Raw genomic sequence first — 21,426 nt, forward strand, 5'->3', positions numbered from 1 at the left:
AATGTTTAACAAAGACCTAGAAGAACTAAAGAACAAACACAGATGAACAATACAATAACTGAAATGAAAACTACACTAGAAGGAATCAATAGCAGAATAACTGAGGCAGAACGGATAAGTGACCTGGAAGACAGAATGGTGGAATTCACTGCTGCAGAACAGAATAAAGAAAAAACAATGAAAAGAAATGAAGACAGCCTAAGAGACCTCTGGGACAACATTAAACAAACCAACATTCACATTATAGGGGTCCCAGAAGGAGAAGAGAGAGAGAAAGGACCTGAGAAAATATTTGAAGATATTATAGTCAAAAACTTCCCTAACATGGGAAAGGAAAAAGCCACCCAAGTCCAGGAAGCGCAGCGAGTTCCATACAGGATAAACCCAAGGAGAAACACACTGAGACACATAGTAATCAAATTGGCAAAAATTAAAGGCAAAGAAAAATTATTGAAAGCAGCAAGGGAAAAACGGCAAATAACATACAAGGGAACTCCCATCAAGTTAACAGCTGATTTCTCAGCAGAAACTCTACAGGCTACAAGGGAGTGGCATGATATACTTAAAGTGATGAAAGGGAAGAACCTACAACCAAGATTACTCAGCAAGGATCTCATTCAGATTCGATGGAGAAATCAAAAGCTTTACAGACAAGCAAAAGCTAAGAGAATTCAGCACCACCAAACCAGCTCTACAACAAATGCTACAGGAACTTCTCTAAGTGGGAAACACAAGAGAAGAAAAAGACCTACAAAAACAAACCCAGAACAATTAAGAAAATGGTCACAGGAATATACATATCGATAATTACCTTAAATGTGAATGGATTAAATGCTCCAACCAAAAGACACAGGCTTGCTGAATGGATACAAAAACAAGACCCATATATATGCTGTCTACAAAAGACCCACTTCAGACCTAGGGACACATACAAACTGAAAGTGAGGGGATGGAAAAAGATACTCCATGCAAATGGAAATCAAAAGAAAGCTGGAGTAGCAATACTCATATCAGATAAAATAGACTTTAAAATAACGAATATTACAGGAGACAAGGAAGGACACTACATAATGATCAAGGGATCAATCCAAGAAGAAGATATAACAATTATAAATATATATGCACCCAACATAGGAGCACCTCAATACATAAGGCAACTGCTAACAGCTATAAAAGAGGAAATCAACAATAACACAGTAGTAGTAGGGGACTTTAACACCTCACTTACACCAATGGACAGATCATCCAAAATGAAAATAAATAAGGAAACAGAAGCTTTAAATGACACAATAGACCAGATAGATTTAATTGATATTTATAGGACATTCCATCCAAAAACAGCAGATTACACTTTCTTCTCAAGTGTGCACAGAACATTCTCCAGGATAGATCACATCTTGGGTCACAAGTCAAGCCTCAGTAAATTTAAGAAAATTGAAATCATACCAAGCATCTTTTCTGACCACAATGCTATGAGATTAGAAATGAATTACAGGGGAAAAAAACGTGAAAAGCACAAACACATAGAGGCTAAATAGTACGTTACTAAATAACCAAGAGATCACTGAAGAAATCAAAGAGGAAATCAAAAAATACCTAGAGACAAATGACAATGAAAACAATGATCCAAAACCTATGGGATGCAGCAAAAGCAATTCTAAGAGGGAAGTTTATAGCTATACAACCCTACCTCAAGAAACAAGAAAAATCTCAAACAATCTAACCTTACACCTAAAGGAACTAGAGAAAGAAGAACAAACAAAACCCAAAGTTAGCAGAAGGAAAGAAATAAAGATCAGAGCAGAAATAAATGAAATAGAAACAAAGAAAACAATAGCAAAGATCAATAAAACTAAAAGCTTGTTCTTTAAGAAGATAAACAAAATTGATTAACCATTAGCCAGACTCATCAAGAAAAAAAGGGAGAGGACTCAAATCAATAAAATTAGAAATGAAAGAGGAGAAGTTACAACAGACACTGCAGAAATACAAAGCATCCTAAGAGACTACTACAAGCAACTCTATGCCAACAAAATGGACAACCTGGAAGAAATGGACAAATTCTTAGAAAGGTATAACCTTCCAAGACTGAACCAGGAAGAGATAGAAAATATGAACAGAGCATTCACAAGTAATGAAATTGAAACTGTGATTAAAAATCTTCCAACAAACAAAAGTCCAGGACCAGATGGCTTCACAGGTGAATTCTATCAAATATTTAGAGAAGAGCTAACACCCATCCTTCTCAAACTCTTCCAAGAAATTACAGAGGAAGGAACACTCCCAGACTCATTCTATGAGGCCACTATCACCCTGATACCAAAACCAGACAAAAAGACTACAAAAATAGAAAATTACAGACCAATAACCCTGATGAATATAGATGCAAAAATCCTCAACAAAATACTAGCAAACAGAATCCAACAACACATTAAAAGGATCATACGCCATGATCAAGTGGGATTTATCCCAGGGATGCAAGGATTCTTCAATATATGAAAATCAATCAATGTGATACACCATATTAACAAATTGAAGAATAAAAACCATATGATCATCTCAATAGTTGCAGAAAAAGCATTTGACAAAATTCAACACTCTCCAGAAAGTGGGCATTGAGGGATAAAAACTCTCCAGAAAGTGGGCATAGAGGGAACCTACCTCAACCTAATAAAGGTCATATATGACAAACCCACAGCAAACATCATTCTCAGTGGTGAAAAACTGAAAGCATTTCCTCTAAGATCAGGAACAAGACAAGGATGTCCACTCCCACCACTATTATTCAACATAGTTTTGGAAGTCCTAGCCACAGCAATCAAAGAAAAAGAAATAAAAGGAATACAAATTGGAAAAGAAGAAGTAAAACTCTCACTGTTTGCAGATGACATGATACTATACATAGAGAATCCTAAAGATGCCGCCAGAAAACTGCTAGAGCTAATCAATGAATTTGGTAAAGTTGCAGGATACAAAATTAATGGACAGAAATCTCTTGCATTCCTATATACTAATGATGAACAATCTGAAAGAGATATTAAGGAAACACTCCCATTTACCATTGCAACAAAAAGAATAAAATAGCTAGGAATAAACCTACCTAGGGAGACAAAAGACCTGTATGCAGAAAACTATAAGACACTGATGAAAGAAATTAAAGATGATAAAATAAAAAAGAATGCCAGATAAGTCCCTGGATTCCAAACATATTCCTTTTTGCCTTCAGGGTGTAGCAGCAGTCATACCTATTGCTGATAATATCATTCACCTAGCCAATATAATAAACCCCTGTTTTCCCGCCTGTTGATTCAGTGGAATGAGGAGCCCAAGTGGCCAGTAGTGAATTTAATTTCCAGTTAAGTGGAACTATTCTTGTGTCCCCTGTAAAAGTGTTCCTCCCTAGGAAACTTAAGACCTCTAACTCAAGAGCTCAAAGCTGCAGGAATTATAAACTGCAAGTGGATTGTTGTGTATAATTATAAGAGGAGCTGCTTTCATTTTCATTCATTCATTCCTAGGCCCTTGTGCTCTGGTTGTGAGAAAAACAGCATCAATCTTGGTTGCTAGTTTGTGTGACACTCCATCCTGTAACTCCGCACCCCAACCTCACAGTGGATAGTTTGCTAGCTAGTGCAATAAATAAGTTGTCAAAAGACTATCTTGACATTCTATTAGGTCAGCTACTTCTGCATGATGGAGTATATGGTAAAAAATTAAACTCCATGTCTGTAAGCCCATTATTGTACTTCTTTGCCATGAAATGTGTTCCATGGTTAGAAGCAATGTTATGTGCACTACCAGAATAATGAATAAGACATTCTCGAAGTCCACAGATTGTGATGCTGGCAGAACATTGTGGTCAGGGATGGAAAATCCATATCTCAAATACATATTTATTTCAGTAAGAAAAAAAATCACTGCCCCTTTTATGAAGGCAGGTGTGCACTGTAGTCATCCTCCTACTGGGTGACTGGCTAATCCTCCCAGAAATGGTGCCATGTTAGGGGCTCAGCATTGGCCTCTGCGGGTGCTCGGCAGGGGTGGTAGGCAGATGTGCTTTGTTGAGGGGGAGTGTGTAGCCTCCTTCCCTGCTGCCAAGGCCATTTTGCAAGCACCAGGGTATCCAACTGACATTCGTGGAATGGGTCATCTCGTCCACCTGACCACTGAGAGTCTCCTCCGCAGTGGAAGTCTTTGGGAGCATTCACGTGGGATAGAGATAGTCCTTACACATCCTTTTCATCCTGAGAGGTCTGTTCACATGATTTCCCCTCAGACCTCCCTGTCAGCAGTTTTACATTATTTTTTCCAAACTTTGACTCTTCAGCTAAACCACTGCCCATGAATCAGCATAGACCTGTACTTCTGGCTGTCTCACCAACCAAGGAAAATGAACAATCAGATATGTTGCTCTAGGTTTTACATATTGGGAGGATTTCTCCTCCCCTGTCTTTCAGAGCCACCTTTGTATGGAGTTATAATCCTGCAACAGTCTGGTTTTGGTTAGTATCAGCATATCATGCAAAATCATTTGTAAACCTAGCTGCAGATTTTTCTCCTACACCCAATGGTCGTAGGATGTTTGTTATGGGTTGATGGAGAAGTAACAGTACAGCAGGAGTAGGTATCACAGGAATCTAAGCAATATTAGTTCATGCAACTTTTCCAGGTTTGCTTGAGCCTGACTGACCTCCAATGTTGCTTTCATTTGATGAGGGAGTTCTGCACATTCAGTTCATGTTGAACAGCTCAGGAGGCATGGTCACCTTGGTGTCCCATGGTCAGGTGTTCAGTCTCTACCAACATGCAGTAGTAAGCCAGAAACTGTTTTGTTTTTTTTTTTTTTTTTTTGCGGTATGTGGGCCTCTCACTGTTGTGGCCTCTCCCGTTGTGGAGCACAGGCTCTGGACGCGCAGGCCCAGGGGCCATGGCTCACGGGCCCAGCCGCTCCGCGGCATGTGGGATTCTCCCAGACCAGGGCACAAACCCATGTCCCCTGCATCGGCAGGTGGACTCCCAACCACTGCGCCACCAAGGAAGCCCCAGAAACTGTTTTTCATAAGGAAAATAGTTGTCTGCAGAATAGAGCATAACTTTGCTCAAAAATGTTTCTGTATTTGGTGCCTTTAAAAGACTCTATTCATAGAATGAGCAACCATTGAGGGGGAAAATTACCACTATTAATTATTTTGGGATAACAGGTGAAAACTCAGACTGTCCTTGAAAACCAGGATGTATGTTAACCCTATCTATGCAGCCTTAGACATTTACAGCATAGCTGGACCTACCGAGTAATAACACCCAGTGCCCTTGGCCAAAGACATAATGCCCAAAGAACAGCTTGCATGGCAGTTGGACTTGTTGCAGAGCCTTGCCTTGCTCTGGATCCCACACAAAACTGGCAGCCTCAGTAAATGGATCAGAATAGCACAAATGTTTCATGTATAGCTGCCCAAATCAAGAAAGGCCAACAAAGCTTTGTGCCTTTTTCTTAGTAGCAGGTGGTGAAAGGTGTCTTTCACATTGGAGGTATATTCCAACATGCTCCAGATACCTGGACATCAAGGAAATTAATCAAGGTATCAGTTCCTTGAATTTTTACAAGGTTTACCTCCATCCTGTGGCACACTCCATACTGAGGCATCTGAGGTATTTGAATTTCCTGCCCATCAGCTCCAATCAACATGGTGTTCTGTGGAATACCAAAATAATCAAGATCCCTGTGCAATAGATTATAATAGGGCTAAAGAGTTGATTTAGCCCCCAGAGAAGAGAACAAAGGTGTACTGCTGTCCATGTCAGGCGAAAGCATATGGCTTCTGGTAGTTCTTGTTCATTGATAAAGAGAAAGAAACATCTGGCATGTCCTTAGCTGTATCACAAGTGCTAGGGGCTGTGTTGATGTGCTACAGTAAGAAGAGTCTACATATGGAACAGCAGCTGAAATTGGAATCACCACTTGATTGAGTTGATAGTAATCTACAGTAATTACTCAAGACCCGTCTTCTGCACAAGCCAAATAAACAAGTTAAACAGGGATGTCATAGGACTCATTATCCTTATACCTTTCCAGTGTTTAGTGTTTGCAGTAATCTCTGCAATTACCTCAGGGTTGTGGAATTATTTTTGGTTTACTGTTTTGGAAGCAAAATTCCTAGGGCTTCAATTTGGCCCCTCCTGTTATAATAGCTCTTGCTTTTTTGGTCAGTTAAAAAAGTGTGGTTATTCTGTCAGTTGCTTAGTATGTCTATTTATACCTTCAGGAACTGGGGATATAACCACACAGTAGGTTTGTGACTTCACTGGGTCCATTCACAGGCTAAATTTCCATTCTCCCATCAGATCTTCACAATCCCCCACTTCGCATGGTGGGCCACCCATGCCTTTCATATCCCCAGACATTAACACCAATTTGTAGATATTTTCTAGTAACTAGTAATCCTTGAAAGCATTGTTCATTAGAGCTTTCTGTAATGTTGGAAATGTTCTATATCTGCATTGTCCAGTATGGTAGCCACTAGTCATATTGAGCACTTGAAATGTGGTTAGTGTGACTGAGGAGCTGAATATTTCATTTTATTAAGTTTAATTAGTTTTAATTTAAATGTAAATAGTCAGGAGCTGAATGAGAGACCATGACTCTCCCTTCGGGCAACTCAAATCACTTTTTTTTTCTCACCAGATCTAGAGTTTTTGGTTATACAGATCACCAATAATTGCAAATTGTCTTAATTCATTTACAGAAATTCAAGTTGTTTGAAGCTAGTCTTCAATCCCTGCAAGGAACACACTGTTTCTAGTTCACACTTCCTCCTAGGATTTAGTCCTCCAATGCCCTAGCTTAAAACAGGGGCAGTTGATTAGGGCTCCCTTTCTGTGGCACACCCTGGACTCCAATTTTTGGCCTCCTGGGCTAACACGGTTGTCAGAATCTCTGCTCAGCGTCTTAGCCTCTCACCCACTTCTGTAGTTAGCAGGGAGCCGTAGGGGAAAAGTGGCCCCAAATGGTACATGAATCCCTTTGGGTTTCCTCCTTCTTCTAAATCTTGGTCCCCCAACTTTTCACAGCTTGTTAGTTCCCAGATGTCTTAAAGAAGATTATTTTTAACGTATATGTTTTGTCTGGATTTTAGAGTTTATACTTAGGGGAGAGTTGCCTCACGTTATTTAGTCTGCAGGACCCAAAGCCTTTCCATTTATTTTGGCCAGGTGCCTAGGTGCCTGGTATGGAACCATTTTAAACTAAACTAAACTAGTTGGATATTTTAGGAAACACTCTGACAATCCAAATTTGGGCTAGAGTTTTCAAGAGGACCAGCCTGCCCTCACCCCTCCCCTTCTCTGTTCACTCCAAGGCAGTTTTCCCCTGGTTGTGGGATGAGGGGAATGGGTTTAGTTCTGGTTCACTCTCTCCTGAAGGTACCTCTCTTTAGGATCCCAGATTCATGTGGGGGGTCTCCAGTTACATGCCTGCCTTTGTATAAGATCAGCAAATATCCTTAAGGCAAAAGTGGCTTCTTGTGCTCAGTTTCTGTCTCTGGAGTTTTAGATTTGGGCACACTACTTCCTTACTGTCTTTGCATCTCTTACATGGTTTTATTTATTTATTTTTAAAATTTTTATTGGCGTATAGTTGATTTACAATGTTGTATTAGTTTCAGGTGTACAGCAAAGTGAATCAGCTATATGTATACACATACCCACTCTTTTTTAGATTCTTTTCCCATATAGGTCATTACAGAGTATTGAGTAGAGTTCCTGTGCTATACAGTAGGTCCTCATTAGTTATCTATTTTGCATATAGTAGTGTGTATATGTCAAGCCCAATCTCCCAATTTATCCCTCCCCGCTCCTTTCCCCCTTGGTAACCATAAGGTTTTTTTCTCCATCTGTGACTGTTTCTGTTTTGTAAATAAGTTTATTTGTACTCTTTTTTTAGATTCCATGTATAAGTGATACCATATAATATTTGTCTTTCTCTGACGTACTTCACTCAGTATGGCAATCTCTAGGTCCATCCATGTTGCTGCAAATGGCATTATTTTGTTCTTTTCTATAGCTGAGTAATATTCCATTGTATATATGTACCACATCTTCTTTATCCATTTATCTGTCGATGGATATTTAGGTTTCTTCCATGTCCTGGCTGTTGTAAATAGTGCTGCAATGAACATTGGGGTGCATGTATCTTTCCAAAGTATGGTTTGTCTCTGGATATATGCCCAAGAGCAGGATTACTGGATCATATGGTAGCTCTAAATGATGGGTCTTTTTTCTTTTTATACTTTATTCATCATTCTAGTTGTTTTCAAGTGGAAAGTCTTATTACATAAAGTAAGGCAAGTCTCCACTACTCTGCACTTCCTAGTTCTTTACATATAAGAAAAGGAGAATAAATGTACTCCTGCTTACATCAGAGTATCAACTGAAATAATTATGCTTTGAAAGCGATGAGACTCCAGACAACTACTGTTGTCATTTCCTCCCTGCACATCTGTCCACACTCAGTATGCTCTATGGATTCCCCTTTTCTACCAATCTCTTAAATCTTGGTGGTCCCCCATTGTCCACTCTCAACCCACCGTTTTTCTTAATCTTTACAGTCTTTCTTAGTGGTCTCATCTCTTCCCAAGTCTTAGTTATTTCTCTACTTCACTTCTGTCTTCTGAGCTATACGCCCATGTATCCTGCTTATCATACCAAATTCATCAGACACATGCCCATGCCAACATCTCCTCCTCCTGCGTCCCTGTCCTCAGTGGTGGGCACTGCTCTTCATCTGCTGTGCAGTTGTGTAGGCTAGAAACACGGTCAGCAGCCTGAATTCTTTCCTTCCTCACCTTGCACATCCATTCAATCACCAGATTCTGTGAATTGTACTTCCTGAATTTTTCTTAAACTTGCCCTTTTCTGTTATCCTCCTGTTTGGTTTCAGTCTCCAGTTTCTCACCTCCCAGTCCATCCTCCTCACCATCAGCCAGAGTGATGTTTCTAAAATGCACATCTGATTCTATCACCGCCCTGCTTAAAGTCCTTCAGCAGCTTCCCAACATTCTAAACTCCATTAACATTGATTACAAGGCTTTTCACGACTTGACTCTGCCTACTTCTCCATCCTCTGTTCTCCTTACTTTTTTCCATTTCACAACATACCTCATCTATTCTGAACTATTTATATCTCCATTTCCGGGTAGATCACAGTGTGTCTGGGTGAGATAGGGGAATCATATTTGACCTATTCCATTTTTAGACTGCTCTCTTACTTGTTTTGACTGACAGCTGATACTTTGCCTCTCCCATTAGGCCTATTCCCTTTCCCCCTTGGACCTCAAGAGTCGGCTCTCAGGCTTGACCAGCACGGAGCAGAGGGGCATTGTGACCTCCTTTTTTCTCATCACTATATTCCTAATCCACTTGAAAGAGCACTAGCTTTTAGCAGCCACATCATTAAGTCCTTTCTTACACAAGCAAGCTGTTAAACCATGTCCCCCTCATCCTGTGTTTGCATGGTGGGTTTTCTGTATCTTATCACAGAAGCTGAACTGAATTTGAACAGTGTTTGCTGAATTTCATCTTGTTTGCTATAGTCCTTGGTCTAGTCTGTTGAACAATAATTTTAGCCTAATCCAAAGTCTTACAATGTAAAGTAAAAGAAATCCTCTTCCATCATATAGATAGAGGGAGGAACTGACTAGGCCCAGAGATGCTTGACACCAAGTAGAAATCACATAGCAAGCAAAGCAGCAGCACCACCAGAACCAGAGCCCAGGTCTCCTGATCCCCACTCCTATGCTTTTTCTGATATGGGACACGAGTTCCCATTCCTGAATGGGAATCCAACCACTGGGGAATACTTCTACCTGCTAAAAAATTCCATTAAAGCTATCAGATTTTAGGGGCTTCCCTGGTGGCACAGTGGTTGAGAGTCCGCCTGCCGATGCAGTCGACATGGGTTCGTGCCCCGATCCAGGAAGATCCCACATGCCGCGGAGCAGCTGGGCCCGTGAGCCGTGGCCGCTGAGCCTGCGCGTCTGGAGCCTGTGCTCCGCAACGGGAGAGGCCACAACAGTGAGAGGCCCACGTACGGCAAGCAAAAAAAAAAAAAAAAAAAAAAAAGCTATCAGATTTTAAATCGTATCAATTCCTTTTGCCAAGAGAAGGTATAATAAAAATAACACTACTATGAACAGCTGGAAGCCTCAGTTTCTCCATTACTGACAGACGCCTGCCACTTCAAAAAGCTCTTCTCCCAAAACTGCCACGGGAAGGGCTCACTGGGGGAGTCTGATGCTTTCCTGTGAAGCTTTGCATCTTGTCTTCCTCACCTACCTATTGATGGCCCCCCTATTTTAAGACATCTATTTTAGTGACAGAATGAAACTTCTCTATGTTATAATTAGAGTTGAACTTTAAAAAGGTTTGTTATGGGTCTTAAGAGGAATTTTTTGAAGGCTTATTTCTTAGCTGTTTCATATTCCACTGGAGTAAAATAAAGATTGGCCAGTTATTTATAAATCAACAGAGCTTCTGGGCACCGTCCTGTAGTTGCTTTCAGGTAGATTAAAACGTCAGTGTATGAAAGTTGGTCCTTTCAGGAAGAAGAAAAGAGTCATCCATGACCCTGAAAAGTACCATGAACTAAAGGCTTCTTTCCTTCTCTATTGAGTTTCTCTGGTCTTTGGACTTCAAGCCTCTTCCCCCACACCTTGCCAGTGCTCTTTCGGAAACCATATCTGACCTGTGCCTTTTTTTTAGTCATAACTATCATGGTTATAATCTACAGAAATCCATCAATATTAGAGTGACAAAAAAGGAGGAATTTACTATAAGAACAACGGGGCATCTAACAGCCATGCCTTAGGGACATACTGAATGTAGGTCCTGAGCATTGTGGAACAGCCCAGAAGTTCTGTCTCTCAGCTTTCACATATGCTCGTCTCTGTGACTCTCTCCATTTGTCTTTACAGGTGAGCACCTGTCTCTCTCTGGGCCCCATGATGGGCCACACATGACCGGCCAGAGCTCCTAAAAATATTACAGCTCCAGCCACAAAGCAATGATTTTTCTCCTGTTCCTCTCCCTCTCTCGCAGTTCTTAAGAACATGGCAAATTCCCTCTCCATTCTTTTTTTTTTTTCGGCCACGCCACGCAGCTTATGGGATTTTAGTTTCCCAACCAGAGATCAAACCCGGGCCCTCAGCAGTGAGAGCATGGAGTCTTAACCCTTAACCGCTGGACTGCCAGAGAATTCCCTCCCTCTCCGTTCTTCATGGTTTAGCTTAAACACTGCCTTCCCTGAGTCCTCCCCACCGGGGTGGGTGACTCCCCATCACGCTTCATGCCTGCCTCTGCTGTAGCATTTGTCTCACTGTGTGCTGTGCATCCATCTCCTCCACGAGACTCTAATAAGCACCTTGAAAGGGGGATGTGTTCTTTTTCTCTTTGTATTCCCAGTCCCTGGCTCCACAAATATGTGTTGAAGAAATTCATGAGTGTGAATGAATGAATGAATGAATGACTACACGGCTGGCTATATGCTGTCTTGAAATTCATCTTTGAAATATTCCTGCCTTTAGGTGTACTCTTACAGTACTTTTGGACTTTTGAACTCATTGCCTACCTTTGTCAAGTTCTCTCCAGCCCAGCCAACAGCTACCCTTCCACTTCCCCACCCTTTAATGCACAGAGAGCTTGAAGATGTGATGTGAGAGGCAGGTGCTGCTGTGGGAAGGGCCTGGGGTTTGGAGTCGAGTTTGAGCTCTACCACTTTCTGGCTGTGAGATTTTGGGCAAGGGACTCTGAGTTTGAATTTCTTCATCTGAAAAGGAGATGGATAACACCAGTCTTTCTCAGTGCTATTCTAACATGACATGTATAAAACAGCTAACAATTCCAGGAATGCAGTAGGCTCAGAAGAAAGGCTGCTTTCCTGTCCTCTTACTGAAGGCACGTCTGTGATTTACGTATGTGTATGTGTTTTGTGACTGGATATCCCTATGTGTTTGTTTTCGTGTATACAGAGGATGGAGTTGGAGGGAGGAATGAAAACACGATGTGAGTCATCTGCCTTTCGTGTGCTTAAAAGTAAATACCTAGGCCTCATCCACCTGGGGACACAAATGAGGTCACATCATTGACGGTAGTACCACCATCAATGATGCCACCACTTCCTGCCCCACCTCTGTGATTCAGGACCTCAGCCTGTTAAATCCCACTCTCAGGTGTTTCTGGGAATCCTCAGAGAGTTTGAATTTAAGAAAAGACTTCCCAATTCCATACTGACATGTGCACTTCACCAAGTCACTTTAGAGGAGAGCCTCGCTGTGGCTAGGGATGGTGCCCTTCATCTATCCTACCTTACCCCACTTAATCTCTGCCAAGGGCACTGTCTCCTGGTACTTCCATGGCTACCACTTCTTGGGGTGACACAGCATACTTGGGAGTCTGCCCTGACCCAAAATTGTGTAGTGTTGTTCCTACAGAATGCTTCTCATAACTCTGTCACCCTGGTGTTTTCCATGAACATTACTAGTGCCCCTCCATCCTGCTGCAAACTGGTCTCACTGAGTCCATCAGTGAATATATACAACCTTTCTCCATACAAAAGATTGTATGTGTGAGTGGGGTTTGGGGAAGGGGGTCAGTTGAAGAGGGAATTACACCTTTTGGTCCCTCACTGCGGAGACCACTCTTGGGCACTAGAGAAGTTCCCAAGCTGGTTAGGCCTCTTGATTGATTTCCTGTCCTCCATTTCTTCCTGGGAATGGTAGAGCTTGCCCCCTGCCCTTGTTCATTACCCAAGGTCTTTGCGCCCACAGGGAGGCATATGTAACATCGCCGACCAGCAAGAGGTACATCCTGAGGTTCCCGGCGCTAGAGACACTGATGCTGGATGACAACAAACTCTCCAACCCCAGTTGCTTTGCCAGCCTGGCTGGGCTCAGGAGGTAAAGCTACAAGCCTCTCTCTGCAGGGCCCTCTATTACCCCCAGCCTTGCTCACACCTTGAGTGCTGCTCTGGAAGCCAAAATGCCTGGGTTTAAATCCCAGCTCCATCACTTATCTCTGCTGTGTGGCCATGGGTAAGTCATCTCCCCGCTGAGCTTTAGCTCAAGCCAAAAAGTGAGGCATCAGTAAAGATATTTCTGATCACGTGACTAGATTAGAAGCAGTAAAGAGAAGGGGTAGGAGGAGATATGGGATCCTGACCCTAAGAGAGGAGCCAAAAAAAAAAAATCAGAGTCAGAAAGGTAAGTTAAACTCTGAGCTCTACCTGTAGTTGGCCCTCTGTATCTGGGTTTTGCGTCCACAGATTCAACCAACATAGAACCCACAGATATGGAGGGCTGACTGTATTTGGTTAAAGTAATGAAATGCTGGCATTTAAATGGTTAAGTTTTAGATCCCTGGAAAATTTACTTTGGATTCAAATACCATTTACTGAACACTACTTTGTGACAGCATTTACATATTGTCTCATTTAATTTTCACAAGACCCTTGAAAGGTTAATAAATACTATCCCCGTTTTAGAGATAGGGACATTGAGGCCCAGAGAGGGTAAGTCACTGGCTCAAGGTCACCCAAGAGGAGTAACTGTCGAAGCCTGATACCATGTTCTTTCCCTAAAGTTGCTTGGTAAATGTCCCTGAGGTATCATTACTGCTGTGATTCTGTATTCACTTTCCTTAATTGAAGACTGAAGAAGTTAAGCCTGGACCAAAACAAGATTTTCCGGATCCCGTACCTACAGCAGGTTCAGCTCCGAAATGGGTCTGGAGAATGGGTTGGAGGCAAGGGGAGTCCCAGGAAAGAGCCCCAATCCATGCTGCAGCCCAAGTCGTGGATATTTGAGGCCTCGGATGACCAACCGGATTATACTGTACTGCCCATGAAAAAGGATGTTGACCAGACAGGTTAGTGATACCACTTGTTGCAGATGCTAGTCCCATGGTGTGATAAGCTTCCAAGAGTTTATTCTGAGAGTCTGCGGCTCCCTGGGGGAGCTGTTGCTTTTCAACTGCTGAGCCAGGGGAGATCTCTGTCCTACATGAACTATTTCTATAACTTCCTAACTGGTTCTGTCAGTCAAGATGCTTTTACAACCCAGTTACAATTGGATTTTTTCCTTTTTATCTCAAATAATGAGAAACTGAGAAGTAAGGCTTTCCAGAGATGGTTAATTCTGGGGTGCATTGATATTCTCAAGGGGCTCAGGCTCTTTCCATCCTCTCCTCTCCATCCTTGGCCTGCTTGCTTGTCCTTCTTGCTTGTTCTTTCAGGCTGGTTCCCATTGAGGTCTCAAGGTTGCTACCACAGTCCCAAGAATCACATCCAGATGGCAACATTTGGAGGCAGAAAATGAAAGAAACGTTACCTTTATTATAAACCAAAATCCCTTTAATGCATGAGTGTATTTGTGGATTACATATTCTGCTCCACTGATCTAATTCTCTATTACTGTGCCATACCACACTGTTTTTCCTTAACATTTATTTTAAATTGAGGAATAATTTACAGAGTAAAATACAGAAATCTTGTGCAGAGCTTGAGTTTTTACATATATATACTCTTTTAACTATCACCCATATTACAATATAGAACGTTTTCAACATCCCATGTGGTAACCTCCCAATCAGTATCTCTAAGAATAACCACTGTTCTGACTACTGTCAACACAGATGAGTTTCGCCTGATTTGAAATTCATGTATCACTCAACGTTAAATCCGTGGGATTCATTCATGTTGTTGCCTATGTCAGTGGTTCACTCTTTTTTTTTTCTCTTATTTATTCCATTTATACCACAATTTATTTACACTTTTTACTGTTGATAGACATTTTGCTTATTTCTATTTGGGAGCTATTATGGATAAAGCTGCTGTGAGCATTTTTTTTACACATCTTTTGGTGGACATAAGCACTTGCTTCTGTTGGGTATATACCCAGGAGTGGAATTGCTGAGCCTCAGAGTGTAAAAGTTTGTTTAGCATTAGTGGATACTGCCAAATACTTTTCCAATGGGGTTGTAGCAATTTTCAATCCCATATTAATGTAAGAGATTTCCAGTTATTCCATATCCTCACAAATACTTGGTACCATCAGTCTTTTTCATTTTACTGGTTTTGGTAGATAGGTAGTGATATCTCATTGTGGTTTCGATTTGCATTTCTCAAGTGACTAATGATGTTGAGTATCTTTTTATATGTTTATTGGTCACTTTGATATCCTCTTTTGGACATGCTTATTCGCCTCTTGCCTGTATTTAAATTGGGTTGTGTATCCTTTTTGTTGTTGTTGTTGATTTGAGTCCTTTATGTGTCTTGGATACAAGTTCCTGGTAGATCCATATATCACAGAAATCTTTTCTCAGTCTGTGGCTTGCTTTTTCATATTACTGGTGAATTTTGGTGAACAGAAGTTCTTAATTTTAATGAAATCCAATTCATCAATCTTTATAGTTAGTGCTTTCTATTTCCTGATCAAGACTTCTTTACATGTCTCAAGCCATGAAGATATTTTTCTGTATTTCCTTCTAGAAGCTTGATTATTTTAGTTTTTACATTTGGTCTATGATCTATCTAGAATTAATTTTTGTATATAGTGTGAGGTAGAGTCAAAGTTAACTCTTTTATATGAATATCTGATTGATCCAGCACCATTTGTTGAAAAGACTACATCATTTTCCCCACTGAGTTGTTGGGGAGGCATTGTGGTAAGGCAGGTGACAGTGTATGTATCTAAACAACTGTAGCTTTGTAACAAGTTTTGACAACTGATGGTGAAATTCTACAGCTGTGATGTTCTTCTTCAAAATTGCTACAGGTATTGTAAGACCTTTGCATACAAACAGTATGCAAATTCTATGCAAATTTTAGAATCAGCTTATCAACTTCCAAACAAAATCCTGCTGGGATTTTGATTGGAATTGCATTGAACCTACAGACCAATTTGGAGAGAATTGCCTCATTAAAATAATATATCCTACCATTTTTTAGATCTTTTAAAATTCTCAACAATGCTTTGTAGGCTTCAATGGCAAGGTTATGCATATCTTTCATTAGATTTATTCCTAGGTATTTGGTCTTCTTTATGCTATCATCAATGGTATTGCTTTTTTATATTTCATTTCCAATATTGAACATGTATCCAGTAACCTTTCTAAATTCACTTAGCACTTTTAGTCATTTGCATGTTCTTTCGGATTACCTATGTTCACGATCGTGACGTTTACAGATAATGACCATTTCATTTATTCTCTACCAATCTTATGCCTCTTATGCCTTTTTATTTCTTTATTTCACTGGCTAAGACTTCTAGTACGATGTTGAGAGAAGTGGTGATAGTGAACATCCTTGTGTTGTTCCCAACCTCAGGGGGAACCTGTTCACTATTTCAAAATTATGAGTTAGCTGTAGATATTTTTGTAAATGCCTTTTATCAGATTAAAGAAATTTCTTTGTTTTCCTAGTTTGCTGACAGTTTTTATTATGCATGGGTATTGAATTTTGTCAAATGCTTTTTCTGCATCTATTGAGACAATCATGTGACTTTTCTTTAATCTATTAATATGGTTCATTATATTGATTTTTTTTAAGTTCAGTTAATATCTGTCACCATACCTAGTTACAAAAAAAATTTTTTCATGTAATGAGAACTTTAAAGATCCACTCTCCTAGCTACTTTCAAATACACAATACAGTATTGTTAGCTATAGTCACCACGCTATATTCATTACATTCCCATATATAACTGGGAATTTGTACCTTTTCACCCCCTTCACCCATTTCGCCCACCCCCCCATCCCCTGCCTCAGGCAGCCACCAGTCTGTTCTTTATATCCATGAGCTCAGTCTTTTTGTTTTGGTTTGGGTTGGTTTTTCTTTAGATTCCACATTTAAGGGAGATCATATGGTATTTATCTTTTTCTGTCTGGCTTATTTCACTTTACATAATGCCTTCAGGGCCTAACCATGTTGTTGCAAATGGCAAGGTATCATTCTTTTTTACGGCTGAATAATTTACATATGTGTGTGTGTGTACATATATATAAAATCACATTTTCCTTATCCATTGGTCCATGGATGGACATTTAGGTTGTTTCTGTGTCTTGGCTATTGTAAATGATGCTGCAATGAACATAAGGGTGCATTTTATTTTCTTTGGGTAAATACCCAGAAGTGGAACTTCTGGATCATATTGTAGTTCTGTTTTCAGTTTTTTTGATGAACCTCCATACTGTTTTCCATAATAGCTGCACCAATTTACATTCCCACCAACAGTGCACAACAGTTCCCTTTTCTCCACATCCTCGCCAACCCTTGTTATTTCTTTTCTTTTTGATAACAGCCATTCTAACAGGTGTGAGGTAATATCTCATTGTGGTTTTGATTTGCTTCTCCTTGATGATTAGTGATGTTGAGCATATTTTCATGTACCTGTAGGCCATTTGCATGTCTTCTTTGGAAAGATGTCTATTCATATCCTCTTGATTCTTTGTTTTTTTGCTATTGAGTTTTCTGAGTTGTTTTTTTTTTAAAGGGACACAGCACATTTTATTTTATTTATTTATTTATTTATTTATTTATTTATTTTGCGATACGTGGGCCTCTCACTGTTGTGGCCTCTCCTGTTGTGGAGCACGGGCTCCGGCCGCGCAGGCTCAGCAACTATGGCTCACGGGCCTAGCCGCTCCGCAGCATGTGGGATCCTCCTGGACCAGGGCACGAACCTGTGTCCCCTGCATTGGCAGGCGGACTCTCAACCACTGCGCCAACAGGGAGGCCCCTCTGAGTTTTTTAAAAATATATTTGGATAGTAACCCCTTGTCCAGATATAGAATTTAAAAATATGTTCTCCCATTCAGTAGGTTGTCTTTTCATTTTGTTGATGGTTCCCTTTGCTGTGCAAAAGCTTTTTAGTTTGATATAATCTCACCTGTTTATTTTATATCAATTTTTGAATGTTGAACCAGACTTGCATTCCCAGGATAAACCCCACTTGGTCATGATTTAACTTGCTGATTGATATTTTGTCAAGGATTTTGAAATCTATGTTCAGGAAATATGTGGGTATGTTAGTTTCTTTTGTTATAATGTTCTTGTCAGGATTTACAGTCAAAGTTATGTTTGCCTCATAAAATGTGTTTGGAGAAATATTCACTGTTTTTCTGTTGCTTGGGAAAGTTTGTATAAGATTGAGATTATATCTTCCTTAAATTTTGGAAGAGTTCACCATGAAGCCATCTGAGCCTGGGCTTTCCTTTGTGGGAAGAGGTTGGATTTATTAAAATTCAGAAGCTTGGAAGAGAAGCCCTTTAGAGCTTGGCTGCTGGTATCTCTGAGCTCAGAGGGGCCTCATGGAGCTGAGACCCCAAATCTCTGCAAGGAGGAGACTGACTGGCTGGTGCTGGTATCCCTGAAGCTGGTTTATAAAGGTTGGAAAACTGCAAACTGGATTCAGCTGCTGCTGGGGAGGGACTTGCTGAAGCTGGGATGAAGTGACATTACTCCAGCAACATTCATATCACGAGCAGTTGGGAAACCCATGGGAAGCAGACTGGTGGAAGCAAGCCTTTTCTTCCTCTTCCAGCTTTGCAGTCTCCCCCTAGCCCCAACCCCTATTGTCAGAGTCTAACAGGAAAGCAGCTGGCAAAGCAGAATAATGGTTTTCAGAACCCCAGCTCCAGCATCTCAAAGCAGAATAGAGAAGGGTGGGTTTGAAATTAAAAAATAATAGCTTAATAATTGGCACAATTATGTTATTCAGATTTTCCCCAAGATTATTTTTGTGTCTACTTGGTTTGTTAACTTTGGAAACAGGTATATTAAAGTCTCTTACCACTATTGTGGGTTTGTCAGTGTCTCCTATGTTTCTGGCACTTTTTATTACTAAATTGGTTCAGTTCCATTATGAGGATCATGACTATTACCTAGTACATTGTATCTTTTAATCACTGTAAAATATTCCACCTTATCTTAATACTTTTGGCCTCAGCCTGGGCCTCCATTTTGTTTGATATGAACACTTATTTTGTAATATCTCAAAAACAATATAACCCTCCTATTTTCCCCAGTATGGGTCTTTTTCTTTTAATAGAAGAATTTAACTCACTCACATTGTGATTATTGATGTTTTGATTTATTTCTATCATCAGTAGTGTATATTTTCTTTTTTTAAACGTTTCATATATATTCTTTTTTTCCTTTTTTAAATTAAAATATAGTTGATTTACAATATTGTATTAGTTTGAGGTGTACATCAGAGTGATTCAGTTATACATATATATGTATATATCTATATTCTTTTTTCCCAATTCTTTTCCATTTTAGTTTATTACAAGATAGTGAAAATAGTTCCCTGCGCTATACAGTAAATCCTTGTTGTTTATCTACTTTATATATAGTGGTATGCATCTGTTAATCCCATACTCCCAGTTATGCCTCTCCCTTCTTCCCCTTTGGTAACGATGAGTTTCTTTTCTATATCTTTGAGTCTGTTTGTTTTTTGTAAATAAGTTTATTTATACTATTTTTTAGGTTCCACATATAAGTGATATCATATATTTGTCTTTCTCTGTCTGACTTACTTCACTTAGTATAATCTGTAGGTCCGTGCGTGTTGTTGCAAATGGCATTATTTCATTCTTTTATATGGCTGAGTAGTATTCTATTTGTGTGTATCACACCTTCTTTATCCATTCATCTGTTTATGGACACTTAGGTTGCTTCCATGTCATGGCTATTGTAAATAGTGCTGCTATGAACATTGAGGATGCATGTTTCACTTTGAATTAGAGTTTTCATCTTTTCTGGATATATGCCCAAGAGCGGGATTGCTGTATCATATGGTAACTCCATTTTTAGTTTTTTAAGGAACCTCCATACTGTTTTCCATACTGGCTGCACCAATTTACATTCCCACCAACAGTGTACAAGGGTTCCCTTTTCTCCATACCTGCTCCAGCATTTATTATTGGTAGACTTTTAGATGATGGCCCTTCTGATTGGTGTGAGGTGATACCTCATTGTAGTTTTGTTTTTTTGGTTTTTTGGTTTTTTTTGCGGTATGTGGGCCTCTCACTGTTGTGGCCTCTCCCGTTGCGGAGCACAGGCTCCGGACGCGCAGGCCCAACAGCCATGGCTCACAGGCCCAGCCGCTCCACGCATGTGGGACCTTCCCAGACCGGGGCACGAACCCATGTCCCCTGCATCGGCAGGCGGACTCTCAACCACTGCGCCATCAGGGAAGCCCACTCATTGTAGTTTTGATTTGCATTTCTCTAATAATTAGCAATGTTGAACATCTTTTCATGTGCCTGTTGGCCACCTGTATGTCTTCAATGGAGAACGTCTATTTACGTCTTCTGCCCATTTTTTTGATTGGGTTGTTTATTTTTTGTTATTGAGTTGTATGAGCTGTTTGTATATTATTGATATTAACGCATTGTCAGTTGCATCATTTGCAAGTATTTTCTCCCATTCTGTAGGTTGTCTTTTTGTTTTGTTTTATGGTTTCCTTTGCTGTGCAAAAGCTTGCAGTTTGATTAGGTCCCGTTTGTTTATTTTTGCTTTTATTTCTATTGCCTTGGAAGACTGGCCTAAGAAAACGTTGACGATTTATGTCAGAGAATGTTTTGCCTATGTTCTCTTATAGGAGTTTTATGGTGTCATGTCTTATATTTATGTCTTTAAGTCATTTTAAGTTTATTTTTGTGTATAGTGTGAGGGAGTGTTCTAACTTCATTGCTTTACATGTGGCTGTCCAGCTTTCCCAACACCATTTGCCAAAGAGACTTTCTTTTCTCTATTGTATGTTCTTGCCTCCTTTGTCAAAGCTTAATTGACCATAGGTGTGTGGGTTTATTTCTGGGCTCTCTATTCTGTTCCATTGATTTATATGTCTGTTTTTGTGCCGATACCATGCTGTTTTGATTACTGTAGCTTTGTAGTATTGTCTGAAGTCTGGGAGCCTTATTCCTCCAACTTTGTTCTTTTTTCCTCAGGATTGCTGTGGCAACTTTGGGTCTTTTATGGTTCTATATAAATTTTAAGATTATTTGTTCTAGTTTTGTAAAATATGTTGGGTAATTTGATAAGGATCGCATTAAACTGTAGATTGCTTTGGATAGTATGGCCATTTTAACAACATTCATTCTTCCAATCCAAGAGCGTGGTATATCTTTCCATTTCTTTAAATCATCTTCATTTCCTTTATCTATGTTTTATAGTTCTCAGCATATAAGTCTTTCACCTACTTGGTCATGTTTATTCCTAAGTATTTTATTCTTTTTGATGTGATTTTAAAAGGGATCTTTTTTTACTTTCTCTTTCTGATATCTCATTGTTAGTGTAAAGAATTGCAACTGATTTCTGTATGTTAATCTTGTATCCTGCTACCTTGCTGAATTCATTTATCAGTTCTAGTAGTT

General features: G+C 40.0%; 1 protein-coding gene across 1 annotated transcript in view; it reads left to right on the forward strand.

Annotated features, from left to right (window-relative positions):
- XRRA1 (X-ray radiation resistance associated 1) overlaps positions 1 to 21,426 on the forward strand; it is an 87,261-nt gene that overhangs the window by 25,762 nt on the left and 40,073 nt on the right. The window contains exons 9-10 of the mRNA XM_079707544.1: positions 12,819 to 12,947; positions 13,697 to 13,914. Coding sequence (XP_079563670.1) covers positions 12,819 to 12,947; positions 13,697 to 13,914 — 347 coding nt within the window. The remainder of the gene's footprint in view (positions 1 to 12,818; positions 12,948 to 13,696; positions 13,915 to 21,426) is intronic.

Source organism: Hyperoodon ampullatus (genome assembly GCF_949752795.1).
Source record: "Hyperoodon ampullatus genome assembly, chromosome: 7".
Lineage (NCBI taxonomy): Eukaryota > Metazoa > Chordata > Mammalia > Artiodactyla > Ziphiidae > Hyperoodon > Hyperoodon ampullatus.